We start from the raw sequence: 14,593 nt of genomic DNA, 5'->3' as shown, positions 1-14,593 counted from the left end.
AAACTTTAAGCACAAGATGCTCAGTTAATTAAGCGAAACAACCACAATTAAGGTACCAAAAGTACTGCATTTAAATGGGAAAATATGTTAAAAACTACTGTTCATGAAACCAATATGAATAGCTGGGGAACCTATAAACATAATATAGAATATTGGTAAAATAGAGTAAATGAATGATTATAGTACTAAAACCAGTATTACAAAGTTTAAAAATCTTAAATATCATTGGTAACAAACCACATAAAATGTGGATACACTTTATCATGAAACAAAATCAAACATAATAAGAGTTAATTATCTTAATGATAAACTTAAATGGCAAAATTTTTGAAACAACTGATAAAAAACAAATCAATGGCCATCCAACAATTAAAAGTAAGATGCATGAAAATTCTTGAAACTAGGGTGTTATTCAAAAACACACAAAATAAATAAACAATGAATGTTGGTGGATTGATGATGGAAGACGGCTTAAAATTAGGAAGTTTATGGAATTTGTATAGCACCTTTTACAGTAGTTATAGCCCCTGGAAACGTTTGAGTAGTATCAAGGAGGGTAGTGGGTATATTTAAAAAAAGTTTTTCTTATGTTTCAGTGATTTAATTGGGTCCTAATTCATAAAAAAAATGAAATTAAAAGTTTATGGGCAGTTAACAAAAAATTCCCATAAATCTACATATTTTACAGTTCTTAATGAAATTGTAGTTAAAATGGTATGATGTGTAATAACATTAGCAGAAAACATACACAAATCGTGTTGGTTCTTGCTTAAATATCTTAATGATTTTAATGTTCGATTGAGTTAACAGAGGGAGCAACCCCAACGTCAAACGGCTTAGCTATTGCGCTATATTTACCTTGTGTGTCGCCCTGACGTTAATTCTCGTCTTTGGGACGCGTTTCAACTGGTGAAATATTTGCCAGCCTCTCACAAAGTCAGTGTTTGTAGTGTCGTCACTCTTCGGTCACATGATCACGATTCGCCATTCGTCAGTGAAACGTCAGTCAAGCCACGTGATCTTGTTATTGTTGGTAGCGAGCTGTTGAGGTTGAGCTATGGCACAGATTGAACGAAAAGGTTTTTGCAAGCGGTACAGAAAAACTTGCTTCGGTAAAATCCCCAGGGAAAACCAAATTCCGCCGATTGTGCTATTTCTGCAATGCGTTTGATTTTAGAAACTAGATACGCTGTTCTGCTGAAAAACACGAAGTGACACAAGCACTAAAATCGTTGTCATCCAGTTCTTTGCGTAGGCCAAAGTTTTCGGTTATAACGCTATGTTTAGAGCAGTGGTTTTTATCCTGTAGTACACAAAGGATTTCAGGTGGTGGTCGAGCAGGTATTAGGTTTACTGCTGAGAAAACTAGGGCAAAGTGCTGTTTGTTACATTAAATTACATTTAAAGCTATATTGTAAAATCAGCGGTCATCCTCGGGGACGAAGTTTTTAAATATGTACTTCTTTGCCTCAATAAACTTAGGTAAATTTCAGCCAAATAGTTCTTTTGAGTTCAGGTCATACACAGCGATAGACAAAAACATACCTGGCCAACTTGACGTGATGAGATTGTTTTGGGGCAATATCTCTAAAATTGTGCTGCTAATAAGCAGAACTTTTTCTACAGTCCTTGTATTGCCTTTAACAATCCAGCAAATTAACACCTAATTGTCAAGCTTTTTAAATTTTTATAATATAAACTACAAGGCATACTCTTCAAAAAGAAACATCGCTTGTAGTCAATATCAATCAAGCTATGCTTTTAATATCCGATCAAAAACTCATAAATGCTCTCGTTTTAAATATGTTTGTTCGATTTCAAAGTCCCTAAAGAGTATCTAATATTCACATTCGAGATCTAAGATTTTCACACACTCTTGCTTTAGCAATATAACAATTACACTTTTAGAAAAAATATCAATATTTTTTTACTTGTTTGCTAGATTACTAAAGCCAATACCAGGAATGTAGAAAAAATCTGCTTATTAGCGGCACAACTTTTTGAGATATTGCCCCAAAACAATCTCAGGGTGCAAGTTCGCCCAGAAAAAAACATGGTGCTTCTACTGCTACAAGTTTTTCAAACTACTAACAATCAGTACATTTGTTTTGTTAGAAACAAGTTTTTACCAAATTATGGCAAAAGACCCTGACAAAAAAAATTATGTTCTTGTAGTGGATCAAAATGGGGAAGCTGATATATTTCAACTCTCCTATGACACTATATGGAGTGACGTTGCTGTTATGGTAAGAAATTGTCTGTATAATGTTTTATATCAAGTTGACAAATATTTGTTAATTTTAGCTGCAGGTTAAATATGAATTTGATGATCCTCCAAGATTCACTTACTTGGATGATGAAGATGATGAGATTTCATTGGGAACCCAAGGTTAAATATATATATTTTTTTCAAACTACCTCTGCCAATCTAGAGAACACTATATTCTGTATAAAACATATACATATAATTAGCCTAATATTATATTTATATATAGAATAGTTTGTGTGTTTATTCATGATTTGCCTAATCTCTTATCAGAAAGCATCCAGTCTAGTTATAACTAGAACTGGACATACTTTTATATATATAAGGCAATAATACTTATATATATATACAGTAATATATATATATATGTGACCACAGGTGCCAAACTTTTAAAATTCCCAGGCTTTATTTTATAGACAGTGCAAAACTGCTCATTAATTAGACCAAAATATGAGTTCTTAGATAACAGTTGTTGCTAGTTTTCACTGAGCCAACCATTTCGTGTTTTAAAACCTAATTTTCACACCTTTGGGCTTTCTATTGAAATGGGAAAAACGTAACAATACTTAAAAAAAATTAAATAAAACATCAAAAATCATAGTTTGGGGATTCTTTGGCTTCATGTCAGTATGGCAATTCAGGAAAATTTTAAACAGTTTTGGTTAACTAAGCCTGCTACAGAAATTATTTTGCACACTGAGTTATAACTTGGTCAAATCCCAGGGCCAGGACTTCTAAAAACTCTATGCACACCCACATTCAGCGCCTATGTATATAACTGTAGTAAAGGGTTTCGGGCCCAGAATGTAATGATGTACAAGTAGTTTTATAATTAAACTTTCTGTCACAATATTTTTGGTTTATATATATATATTTACGTATATTATATAGCTTAAAAACCTATATGTTTTTGAATGGTTGGTTATGGTACATGTATTTAACAGCAAATTTTATTTTATTTGATTCTATTGATCTTGATAAATAGACATTTGATCTTTTTAATTTTGTATTTACAAAAGCCTACCTGGCTATATTTTTTACTTAATCATGTTTTATAAAACTTATTTTCATTTAATTAGTTATTTTGTATAAACCAAAAAGATAGGACTTACTTAACGAAATAAGCTAAGGTTTTGTATTTCATGAACATAATATGTTTTGCTTTTAATATTTAGAAAAGATACATTTTAAATTTCAAAAAGGCACATTTTAAAATTAAGTATTTTTATTTCAGATGAATTTTTGGAAGCTTTAAAAGTAAGCATTTTTATGTCGATTTTCAAAACATTATCTCACTGTTTGGGTTGTCGAAAAACTATTTTGTAACTTTTACTTGTTTACCTTATGCAAAGTTTGCTTTTTTAAATATTTGCCAATTTATTCAATAATAATTCGCTAAGAATATTGCAGTTGTTTTCTATCTACAAATATCTATTATTAAATATCAAGATACCATTACACCTGCATTATATATACAAAACATATTCATATATAAACTTAATATGCCAGCCTCAGTTTGTTTGGTTTTTAATTTTGCTTTATTATAAAGATGTGTAAGAAGAATGATGATGTTCTCCATGTGATGTTACGGCCTAGGTCGGCTTTATCCCCAATCCCTATTCCAAAGTCAACTTCCAGACAAGGAGCCAGCTCTTCAAATGGTACCAACCGTGAGGTAGAAGATTATTTTGGGTTTTATTTGTCAATAAAAGTAAAAAACACAAATTTTATTATGCAAATCAAAGTAACCGCTTATTTTTTTATTTCCAATTTAGCTCTGTGTGTAACATTAGTTATCACTTTTGGTAAAAATAATGGCATAATCTGTTATAAGCAATACACCTAATTGGGTTAATGTGTTCTGTATTATTGTTTAGTGTTTATGTTTTAAAAGTTAGAACTTATTTTTAACATTGTATGTCATATGCTTTTCCAGTTATCAAATTTAAAACCTCTAACATGTTACATTCTAGTGTATCATAAAAAAAGGGAACTAAGCCATTTCCTTGGTTAATGAGTCACCTATTTCATTCTACCGTGTCACAGGCCAAATATTTTGTGTGACATCACACAGTGTATCATGTGCCAGCCTTGGTCACATGATATTGCTCATAATTTGCTTCACTAAATAAATCTCTTTGAGCAGAATTCACAGTCACCACTGCAGAACGGAATTGCTTGGGCTTCAAAAGCAGTTAAGCACGCTGTCCATGGTATTGGACAAGGGTTAATTTTGATATCTAACCAGGAGGATTTAGTTAGGTGTGTATTTGCAACAAAATGTACAAAAGGACTTTAGAAACTAACTGAAATTTTTCGTTAAACATAGTTTGGCTGATTGTTGTGCTGCAAAATTGGTTACTAAATAATGCTTTCACTTGGTATTTGTAGTAAGAATAATTAGTTGGTTTATGTGTAAATTTTGGCGATTGAAAAAATCATCGCAGGTTGTTCATTATTAAGGTATGTGTGTGTAGTTGTTTGTGTGCATTAAAGTGTGTGTGTGTGTGTGTGTGCATAATGGCGTCCATGTGTCAGTTTAAACTCATACAATCTAGCTTTTTCAGGCTATCTGGCATGTAGAAAAATTTTCCTAGTGTACTGATTTGATATATTAGGATGACATATCACTACAGAAACACTAATATCCAGCCTTATGTTTTTATTGTTCAAAATATTTTAAGTGAAAGTGTTAAAAATGACAAGATGTTTTATGGTTTAAAGTATGGAAGATATTAATTTGAAAAAAGACAACACTCCTCAAACATCAATAACAAGCCCATCTGCACCGAACATTAACCACCCTGAATCTAGTTGCACTACTGTGCCATTGGAGAGTTCTCAGCTAAGAGAGGATTTTCCATCAAGTTCAACCACTGCAACTAAGGAACCAGTACATTCTGTAGAAGATATTGAAGTTCCAACAAGCTTTGAAGGTATTTGGAAATATAAAATGTTTAACGAAGTTTTGTTTTTGGAATACATGGCTACCTGCTGTGCTGTATTTTAAAAAATGCCAAACTATTTTAACGTTTGTTGTTTACTAAATGAAGAATTAGATTTTGATATTGCTTAAATTAAACAGTTTTGTAATTTATATTATTTCTGTTGTTATATCCTAATAGTATTTTATATCACTTAGGTTGCTAATTAAGCACCTAAAAAAGTTTTTAACTACCTATTGTAGACGAAGTTAATGTCAAAATGCCTGTTGAAAGTCAAGACCCAACGACAAGCAAAAGTTGTGAGAAACCAGAACCTATGGATTCAGATATGATTCAATCAATTAAACAGGTACACAACTTTGGTAACGTTTAATTCACTTAAAAATGTAAATATAAAATATTTGTACTACTTTGTTTCTTTATTACTTAGGAGGTCCGTCTCGTCATCAACAAAGAAATGTCTGCTCTCCGTCAAGAACTTAACACTCAGATGCTGCAACAACTAAGTAATCAACTATTCATGCATATAAATAGACATTGTTTCGGTCAAAAATGACGGGATATGTCCAGAATTTTGTTTTAACAACTTAGCAAAGCAAGTCTATTTTAAAAAACTGTAACAATTGATATTGGCTGCCGAGACTATATGAATTAATTTCCGTACATAGTTATGTGATAGGAAATGCCAACATGCAACTGTAACCCACAAATTTTACCCTTTGTCTGTTACCCAAGTCTATTGCTTCCATACCATTGCATTGTGCGACCTTATTCTAAGCTACCTTGTTATGCTCAACCGAAAATTGTTTTGTATTCCAGGAAACAAGCACGCCAAAACAGCAGCCCAGGAAACGTCAGACGACTCGCTTGTTGAGACCGCCCGATCACCAAAAGCTATCAAGCGCGAAATAAAGTGAGTTCATACCATCACATCATTACACTGATTAAAACGAGAATAATGATAAGTTTTGTCATGAATAGATGTTAGCAACACCTTTTATATAGTGTTTTAGTAAGGTGCAATGTAAATTTGAGTTTTTGTTATCACCGTTTGCGCTTCCAAGATCTGAAATACAAAAGCTTTTCACCTTGAAGTGGCTGACCATTATTTTAGTTTGTTCTACAAACTAACTTTTAGTCACTGTTATGAATATAATTGTAAATATTTTCATTTATTTTGCTTTTCCACATTCTACCATGTGATTTAGCAATAACCTTTTCCTGGAAAATCAAAGCATCTAAAGACAATGCAACAATACGTTGAACAATTCAACAGTAATACCAAGATCGCGTTTCGCTCTTATCCAGTTGTGCCTTTGTTCAAACGTATTGTTTTCTGTTCACCCCTATTGCTAGCTTTCATGTATGTGGAAATTCTTGATTAAAACATATTTTCAATTTGCCTGTTTGGCAAACTTGTCTTTGCAGCCAACTTCGAAAGGAGATGAAAGTGGCCAAATCACAAAAACGCCTGAAAAAGTATAAAGCGGAAGAAGCACAAGCCAGCGGACAGGATTCTGCCCAGGGAGAAATGCGCAAAGTCAGGTAACGATGTGCTACTGCTTAGGGCATTCTGTACATTTAAAAAAACGCTGTAGTTATTCATCAGTTTTTTTTTATCTGCATTTGATAGTTGAATTATTGTAAATGCATTCATGTTGGTCAATTTATAAATGCAATCACTTTGTTGAACTTATAAATGCAGAACCACTAACCAAGTGGTCTTCTATTTGGCTTATTTACTGCCTTATTAAGAAAGCGCCCTTGCAATTGAAAAAGGGTAATGCGTCAACTGCGTCTTCCTTTTCACAGAAATTTCGCAGCAAGCTTTATTTGCGAGAACCTTTTGGATGGAAGCACGGTCGGCACTGGTCAGCAGTTCACTAAGTACTGGGTGCTCAAGAACGAGGGATCAAGGGCTTGGGATCACAAAATCAAGGTATCCGATAGACGTGCCGAGTTTTAATATGCTTTTCTTGTCAAAACGTTTTTAATTTTACTTGCAAATATGAAAAAACTTATTTTATACTATCAAAACCCATTTAAAAATAGATATATACTTACCCATCGCTATCTAAGCGCTGTTGTGATGCAATTATCAGCTACGTTTAAGGTAAAGCCCGTTGTCATTAGGGATAAGCATGGCTGTCTGTTTCGATACCAACAAAACTGTACAGTGTACAAATATATGGAACATTTCGTAAACTGGGAAACTTAAAGGGCTTGCAAAGAGGAGCGAAAGACTCAAGAAAAAGACCCGACTATCAGGCTACTAGTCAATCAGTCACGTATGTCTTTTCCAATTTGTTGAACACTGATACTTTGGTATTTTGCTGCTTTTCAACTCACCATTGTATGCCAATTACTTATCCCAGTTGTTGTCAAACTTTTTCTTGCGACTCGCTTTAAAAGTTTGTTGGACGAAGCACACTCAAACCCAAGAGCCTTTGTGTTGACCAATATGAGCAGCTGTAGAGCTGTCTCCATTCTTGGCGGCCCTTATCAATCTAAACCTAAGCATTTCGCATTTTCAATTTAGGCAGATTATTCACCGGTCTCATCTTTGTACAATTCTTTATTATGACATCACTTGATTGTTATAGATGCTGGACAATATATTACATTGCCAAACTAACATTCGTCATTGCGTATTAGGCCTGCTCGACAAAATATTATTATTCCGAAAATCTGACATGCAAAACACTTTTTAATGGCACTTTTCTTCGCACAGTTGCAGCTTCGCAAGGAGACCCCGTCCCCCAACGGGACCCCGGTGGACCCCAACGCTGAAGGGGAAGGCCCCCATGCCAGCGGTCAAGCGGTGGTCAACGGCTTTGGTCCGGAGAAGACCAGCTTCGACCTTCCTATCGTAAAGCAACACGAAACGGCCGTGATCGCAGTTCGACATACAGCACCTGCGCATACTTGCACCTACACCTCGTCGTGGAGACTGCACCGCAAAGGGCAGCCCTTCGGCCCTAAGTAAGACATAAGTTTATTAGTGTGTGTGTAAAACTAAGGGAGGGAGCTTGAACACGTGGATCACCTATTTCTATGGTTCACCACAATTGCCTCCCGTTTTTTTTCATTTTACCCTTTTCCATACCACGACTAGTGTATTACTGATTCGGAACAGCGGCACCAGGTTTAGACGCAAATATTGTTTGCGAGTTGGCCTGTCTTAAAAAAAACTTACTTAATAATTGCATGACTTTTTTATACTTGACTTACACGTGCTTTATGATCGGTTTCCAAATAGGTTGTCTTATCATAGATTTACGAATTTTATTACTTATGCCTTTGTAAGTTGATTTGAATACGCTGCTTTTTGTGCCTACAAATGTACACTATAGATTTAGACTTTTCAGGGCTTGTTAGGTATGTTATAAAATAGTCACCCGTTCCTTACATTTTCAAAGTTTAAGCGATCTTAATAAACTACTTTTTTTGCAGGGTGTGGTGCAGTGTCAGTGTGGTGGAACACTCTGAAATACCCAAAATGGATTCGCTCCCTCCATCAATACTAACCACAGAAGATGGTAAGCAAGATGTTTAAATAGTCTTTCGTATACCGTGGCTACTAAAGTCCACATCCATATGATCACCGCCGCATTAACTAATTGTGTTGCCTCGAGGTTCATTTAAGTTGTCCGCCATTGGCCCTGATTGATAACGCCGCATGCGCGTTTAATCTCCATTGTCCAACCTTAAGTAGTTTGAAAAGAACTACCATGTTATGCTGTCACTAAACATTTTGTTGTTGTATACCCCCATTTCAGAACATAGCGAAATTACGATCATGTTAGCTGACTTGTCCCGTAAATTTCGGTATTCTGTTTGTGCAGAACAATCCTTGGTAAAATCAAACCCCGACTGGTTCCGACAAAGAAGCCACTCCCAAAAGGATGAAAACAGTCACGAGGACGAACTGTCCAACATGCTTTCCTTTGAAATGACCGACGTCGGTAGAGGTGACTTTGCTTCTTTTTGACTTTCTCTTGTTTAAGGCTTGATTTCCTTGAGTTTTCATTAAGAAACCTTTGAATGATAAATACGTTTATATTCTGTTGCACATAATAAGTATCCTTCAACCTGTATGTTTACATGGATATAATTTTGCCGATTGCAATCTGATGTTATAAAATTTGGCAGATTGTATTTCGGTACCTCTTTTCCCAACAAGTGCTTTGCAGAAATCGAATATTGAAATTAAATGCAATTTCTGAAATATTTCTTCAAATCTACCTACTTTCAATCTAACATAAAACTAATATTTTGTCACCATTTTCTATTGAAACTCTTTGGTAAATCGAACAAGGTTTTCTTGTTAACGAAATATTTTTTACCAGACATCAGTAATGTGCAAATATCGTCAGCGGCTCCTGCAGAGAAGTCTTCATATGTTTACAATCAAACTGCCACCACAGCTGGTGCTCCAGTCCAACAAGGAAATGAAGAGGACCAAACAAACGAACCCCAAGGTAAAAGTACTCACCAATATCACTGTTTTGTTAGCGATGCAAATAAATCTATGCAAAGCTTATTCGTGACAATACAGATCATGCAAACGCTAACAAGCTTGATTTCATAAGCCGATCGCACAAACTACCGGCTGCATAACCAAATACACCTAAAACTTTAAAAAGTGCAGCTACTGCTCAAGTTTTGTCGATAACTTACATTAGGAAAAGTTAAGGTGATATAAAACCTTTACCAGATATGTGCTCTAACACTGTCTTACATCCGGTCAAATTGCATAAGCTTTTAATGAACCAAGGGCTTTGAGTAAGCCATATTGTCATCCAAGTGTCGAAACAAACAAACTGTATTAACTTATTCACCTACTGCAGTTGCGACAAATCATTTATATGGTGTTTTAATTTAGATCTTGCTTTTTCGTAACTAATTAAATGATGCTTGTCCCTACCAGAAAAAGTTGACCAGGAAGAAGTGCCCGATGCAGCTGTGAAAGAACAACCAGAAGTTCTAGAAGAGCTTCCATTGGAAGAAGAGCAACAACTTTCCGAAGAAAATGAGAAGTTTGAGTCCATTAATACTCTTGGGGACGAAGGACAGGTTAAAACTTGTTTTTAAGCTCTTTTGCAATGTGAAAAATTTATTTATGCTATATTCAAGAGTTAATTGCCTGTTTACGTATTTATTTTAGGATGAAGTCGAACCTGATGAAGAAGCAGCAGATAACGAAGAAAAAGAGAGAAACGATGTAGAGGATCGTCTGAGAGACGAGCAGTTTTCATCGACTTCGTCCTCATCGGAAGAGGATGCATCGAGTGAAGTCAGCGACTTCGAAGTCATTCCGCTTCCCGAATGCTTCGACGTGACTCGGCCCCTTTCCGGGTCTGAAAGAGGAGGTAAGCGAAATATTGATAATATTGAATACAGAAAGTTATTAGCTCAGTATGTGTTTCCACAAGATTTGATTGGTGATTCATGCCTTGTAAAAAGTCATTAATCCAAAATTTGTCCTGCTGTTTTACAGTCAAATGCATACTTCTAATTTGTTTTTCAACAATATAGACAAGTCAGCTGCGACGAGTCTTACTTCCACCGGGACAAAAAGCCTAGAAGCCGCATCCGCCGACCTCGTACAAGACGTTGCGGAGCCACCGAAAGAACAAGAGGAGCAAATGGAGCACGAAGAAGACGTGGAAGTTGCTCCCCCGCAAGCGGACGAGGACGCTCAAATGCAGAGCAGCGACGACCGAGCTGATCCTGACGCAGCCAACATTGAAGAAGATGATCAGGAGGCATTCCAACAACCAACAACTTCAAGCTCAGACGTCGTGGAAGCAGTCGCCGCTCCTAAACCCGTTCCCCAATCTGTCCTTGACATGAATCAGCCGCATCTCGTCCAAGACTACTCCCAAGGTTACCACATCCAGCCACAGATGGTGGTCACTCCCAACCACCCTTGGACAACTGATCCTATTGCTCTTCCTCGCTCCGTCGTCAACCAAGATGAGCCCTGGATCCCTGGCGCCAACTCTGCTCCAGTTCCTCAACCCCGAGCGTACTCCTATCCTCATTCACCTGAAGATAGTGTTATTGAGCCAGAGGACACTATCACTGGTAAGACTTTGTCACATGCATATTAGCTTACAAATGTTTTAAATATGGCGGCACAAAAACGTTTTGAATAGTTGACCCGAACTTTTACAACAGCTTTTGGACGAAACAGTGCTCTGCTAAAAAAACATCCGTGTTTTTATGATCCCGTTTTTAAGCACCAAAATAGATTAAGACCGTCCTGAAAAACATCTTATTTAAAAGTAAAATTTATTTTACCAAATTGTTCGTTTTCACCTGTCCACTACAATGCCTTGGCGGACTTTACATAAATCACTGGTCCTTGAAGTGGCCCGGGTGGAGCACTAGCGTTATGCGATTAGCTAGCCCAACTAATTGCGATTACTTTCCAAAACAGTTTTCTTAGTAAACTGGTCTATGCTTTTTGGCAGAATGTTTACGGCCTAACGACCATAACAAAAAACATTGTGATTCTACCTTAAACGGAATGTAAACTACTTTCTCTTCCCATTTTCGCAGTCCCTGTTCCTGACACCGCGGCCCCCGAGGTGCAAATCGAAGAGGACGAGCCCCAGATCTTGTACCCCCCTCAGCTCGGCACCGAGGAAGCCAACGACGAGTTCCACCTGGCCCCACAGGCCCCCGAACAGCCCCCAGTGGCCTCTCTGCCCTACAACCCCTCCCCCATCGAGCTGTTGATCGAGATGGGCTTCACCGACCTGAGCTTGAACCAGAGCGTTCTGTCGGAATTTGAAGGTAAACAAAAACGTTGTGATTTTGCTAATACCTGATTCTTTTTAAACCTTACACCGCCAACAAACTATGGTGTAACTGGTGGTTTGGCTAATGGATTTGTCAAATCGGACCGCGAACTAGGCTTGTCATGTTTGCTTGTCCAAGTTAAAAAAAAAACTTTATAAGTCATGTTTTTATCCACGTGACTTAGATTCGCACTTCGAAGTAATGACGTCAAGAGGTATAGGTTAGCGCAAAGGAAATATAGTAATACTTGAAAAATGTAGGAAAATTCTTGGCATATTTCGAAAATTTTGCGAACTAGTTTCCTAGGCTATTTGGCTGTCCGTGTGTTATTTTTTGGGGATCGTAAAGTGAACACAAAATAAATTGAATTTAAATCTGATTCCTGCCGAAATCGGTCCTTTGTCATTTGTTTATAAAATGCAAAACTCGAAAAGTTTCTTATTTATATTTAGTTAAAATATTTTGCCATTTTGCCGGTGATCTATAGGTATAGATTTTATATTCAGAAGAGATAAACTGTAAGGACTGACGATCGCTGGTCGATTAAAATTTGTATCGAATTTATCGACTTGATTACTAATATAAGAGGAAAACATAAAAAAAAACTTGACAAAATCATCCTAAAAACTTGCGCTTCCCTTCAAAGTTCATTAAAATTTAGTTATGACATAATTTCGTTTATGAACTTCTAATATGAAATTTCTCATTGGCAGGTGACGTAAATCGGGCCGTCCAAGCGCTTGTGTACAGAGAGGAGGCAGAACAGAGACGAGCTTCCAGACCACAAGGCCGGATGACCAGCAGAGGTGGATTCTTCGCTTGAGAGGCTCGGATTTATGAACAATTTTTAAAACCTTTTGTAAAAAAAAGTGCTGAAATAGACGCTTGTTACACTTATTCAGTACAGAATTTGCTTTTGCTTTATTGTTTTCCCTTCTCTTGCTAGTATGTACAAATTTATTGTCCACTTGTTTTATTATCGAAAGTTTTTTTGTGTGTGCGAGTATGGTATGAAAGGGCAGGGAAGCTTGCTTGCAAAGTATTTTGTAAGGAAATTATTTGTCGGAAAACGTTTCCAAACTTTTAATTTTTTTTATTTGTAGCCTGGTGTAATTGCATGTACAACTCTGTATAAATCATGTATTCATACTTCTTAAACAAACTGTTTGTTGGGCTCTACTTAACAAATTGGATAGCAAAATTTGTTGTTCTTTCTCCACCGGATGAAATAATAGAAATTAGTTGACGCCATTGTTGTTCTCTCATGCACTTTGTGAAGTTTGCACTCCATTTGTTCCAATAGCAATAAAATTAGAATATGTACAGATTTGACTGTTTTATATCTTCACAAACAGAACCTGTGTTGGTCAGTTCTTGAAACATCGATTTTGGTCGACAGTGAATCAATGGATTTTCATAACGAACATAATTTTCCCAGGCTATTCCGCTCTCCTGTTTAGTGCATTTAAAATAAGATTTGAGTAGCACAAGATAGAGCGCTAACCTCAAGTTTCTTAAGGCTACTTGTTTTAGAACAGCGGTTCCCAACCAGTGGGCCATGGTTTAGACGCGCAAATGTCCTGATATTTATATGGGCCGAAAATTCATTTTCGGGTCGTTTCTTGTTTTGGCCGCTATTTATATGGGCCGAAAATTTATTTTCGGGACATATCTTGTTTTTGCCGCTATTTATATGGGCCGAAAATTTATTTTCGGGACATACATCGTAGAACTTTCAAATTTTTATACATGGCGTAGAGTGGTATGAAGGTGCAATGTCGAGGTTTATGAGGCTGCACCCCTAAGTGCCTTTGACTAGGGGGCAAAACCTGAAATATTGCGTTTTAGCTCTCTGTAGCTAACGACTGCCATCTACCAGCAGAAAAACTTCCATACAGAATTTGTTCATATTCGCTTGCTTTGTCCAGCTCGTGAAGTGACGAAGCGACTTGACGCCTGCTGCGCTTTATTGTCAAGCGCGTATAAGACTTTCATTGTGCCGCGTCCAAAACCAGGGTTGCCAGATGGAAAAAATAAAAAAAAGCCAAACTCACCTCAAAAAAAAGCCAAATCTACTACAAACTCTAACAAGCCTATGGTTTTCCTTAAATTAATAAAAATACAAATGATCATGCTTGTACATTGAATTTTTCGTTTTGTAGCAATTTTTCTAAATTTTTTGTCGCTGTTTGTAAAATTTTATTGGTATTTTATCTCTTTTTGTTCATTTTTTTTAGTAATTTTATTCTTTTTGTGATAGTTTGATCTCTTCTTAACATAAAATTCATGCAATTTTGAATGAAACAAAAAAAAGCCTAAAAAAGCCAAATTTCATTTGAATTTTTTTTTACAATAAAAAATCTCAAGACGTTCAAAAAAAGCCAAAATTTTTAAATTTGGCTTTAAAAAATCCAAACTGGCAACCCTGTCCAAAACTGGGCACGTTCGACTTGCATTTTAAACAAAATGCTCTTAAGAAACAACATATTTTGCCGCCGCGAATTTAAATGCGAAATATGGTGGCAATATACACCTCTCTCTCTTTGCACCTGTTTCGCGTGTTACCAATCCA

The 14,593-nt window shown here is 36.2% G+C and overlaps 1 protein-coding gene across 1 annotated transcript; it reads left to right on the top strand.

Annotated features, from left to right (window-relative positions):
* Nucleotides 1-1,107: 1,107 nt before the first annotated feature.
* LOC146133244 (uncharacterized) lies at nucleotides 1,108-13,340 on the top strand. The gene is made up of 20 exons (XM_083396534.1): nucleotides 1,108-2,246; nucleotides 2,305-2,389; nucleotides 3,501-3,523; nucleotides 3,816-3,941; nucleotides 4,413-4,528; nucleotides 4,991-5,202; nucleotides 5,454-5,560; nucleotides 5,642-5,717; nucleotides 6,031-6,124; nucleotides 6,640-6,756; nucleotides 7,024-7,150; nucleotides 7,943-8,193; nucleotides 8,665-8,750; nucleotides 9,057-9,182; nucleotides 9,561-9,692; nucleotides 10,142-10,287; nucleotides 10,379-10,583; nucleotides 10,750-11,301; nucleotides 11,779-12,015; nucleotides 12,735-13,340. Exons 1-20 carry the CDS (start codon nucleotides 2,136-2,138, stop codon nucleotides 12,842-12,844), a joined length of 3,039 nt encoding a protein of 1,012 aa, XP_083252660.1. The 5' UTR covers nucleotides 1,108-2,135; the 3' UTR covers nucleotides 12,845-13,340.
* The last annotated feature ends 1,253 nt before the right edge of the window (nucleotides 13,341-14,593 follow it).

Source organism: Ascidiella aspersa, chromosome 9, assembly GCF_963924565.1.
Source record: "Ascidiella aspersa chromosome 9, kaAscAspe10.2, whole genome shotgun sequence".
Lineage (NCBI taxonomy): Eukaryota > Metazoa > Chordata > Ascidiacea > Phlebobranchia > Ascidiidae > Ascidiella > Ascidiella aspersa.
Note: the sequence above shows the minus strand (reverse complement) of the source record. Positions and strands in the feature narration are given on the sequence as shown.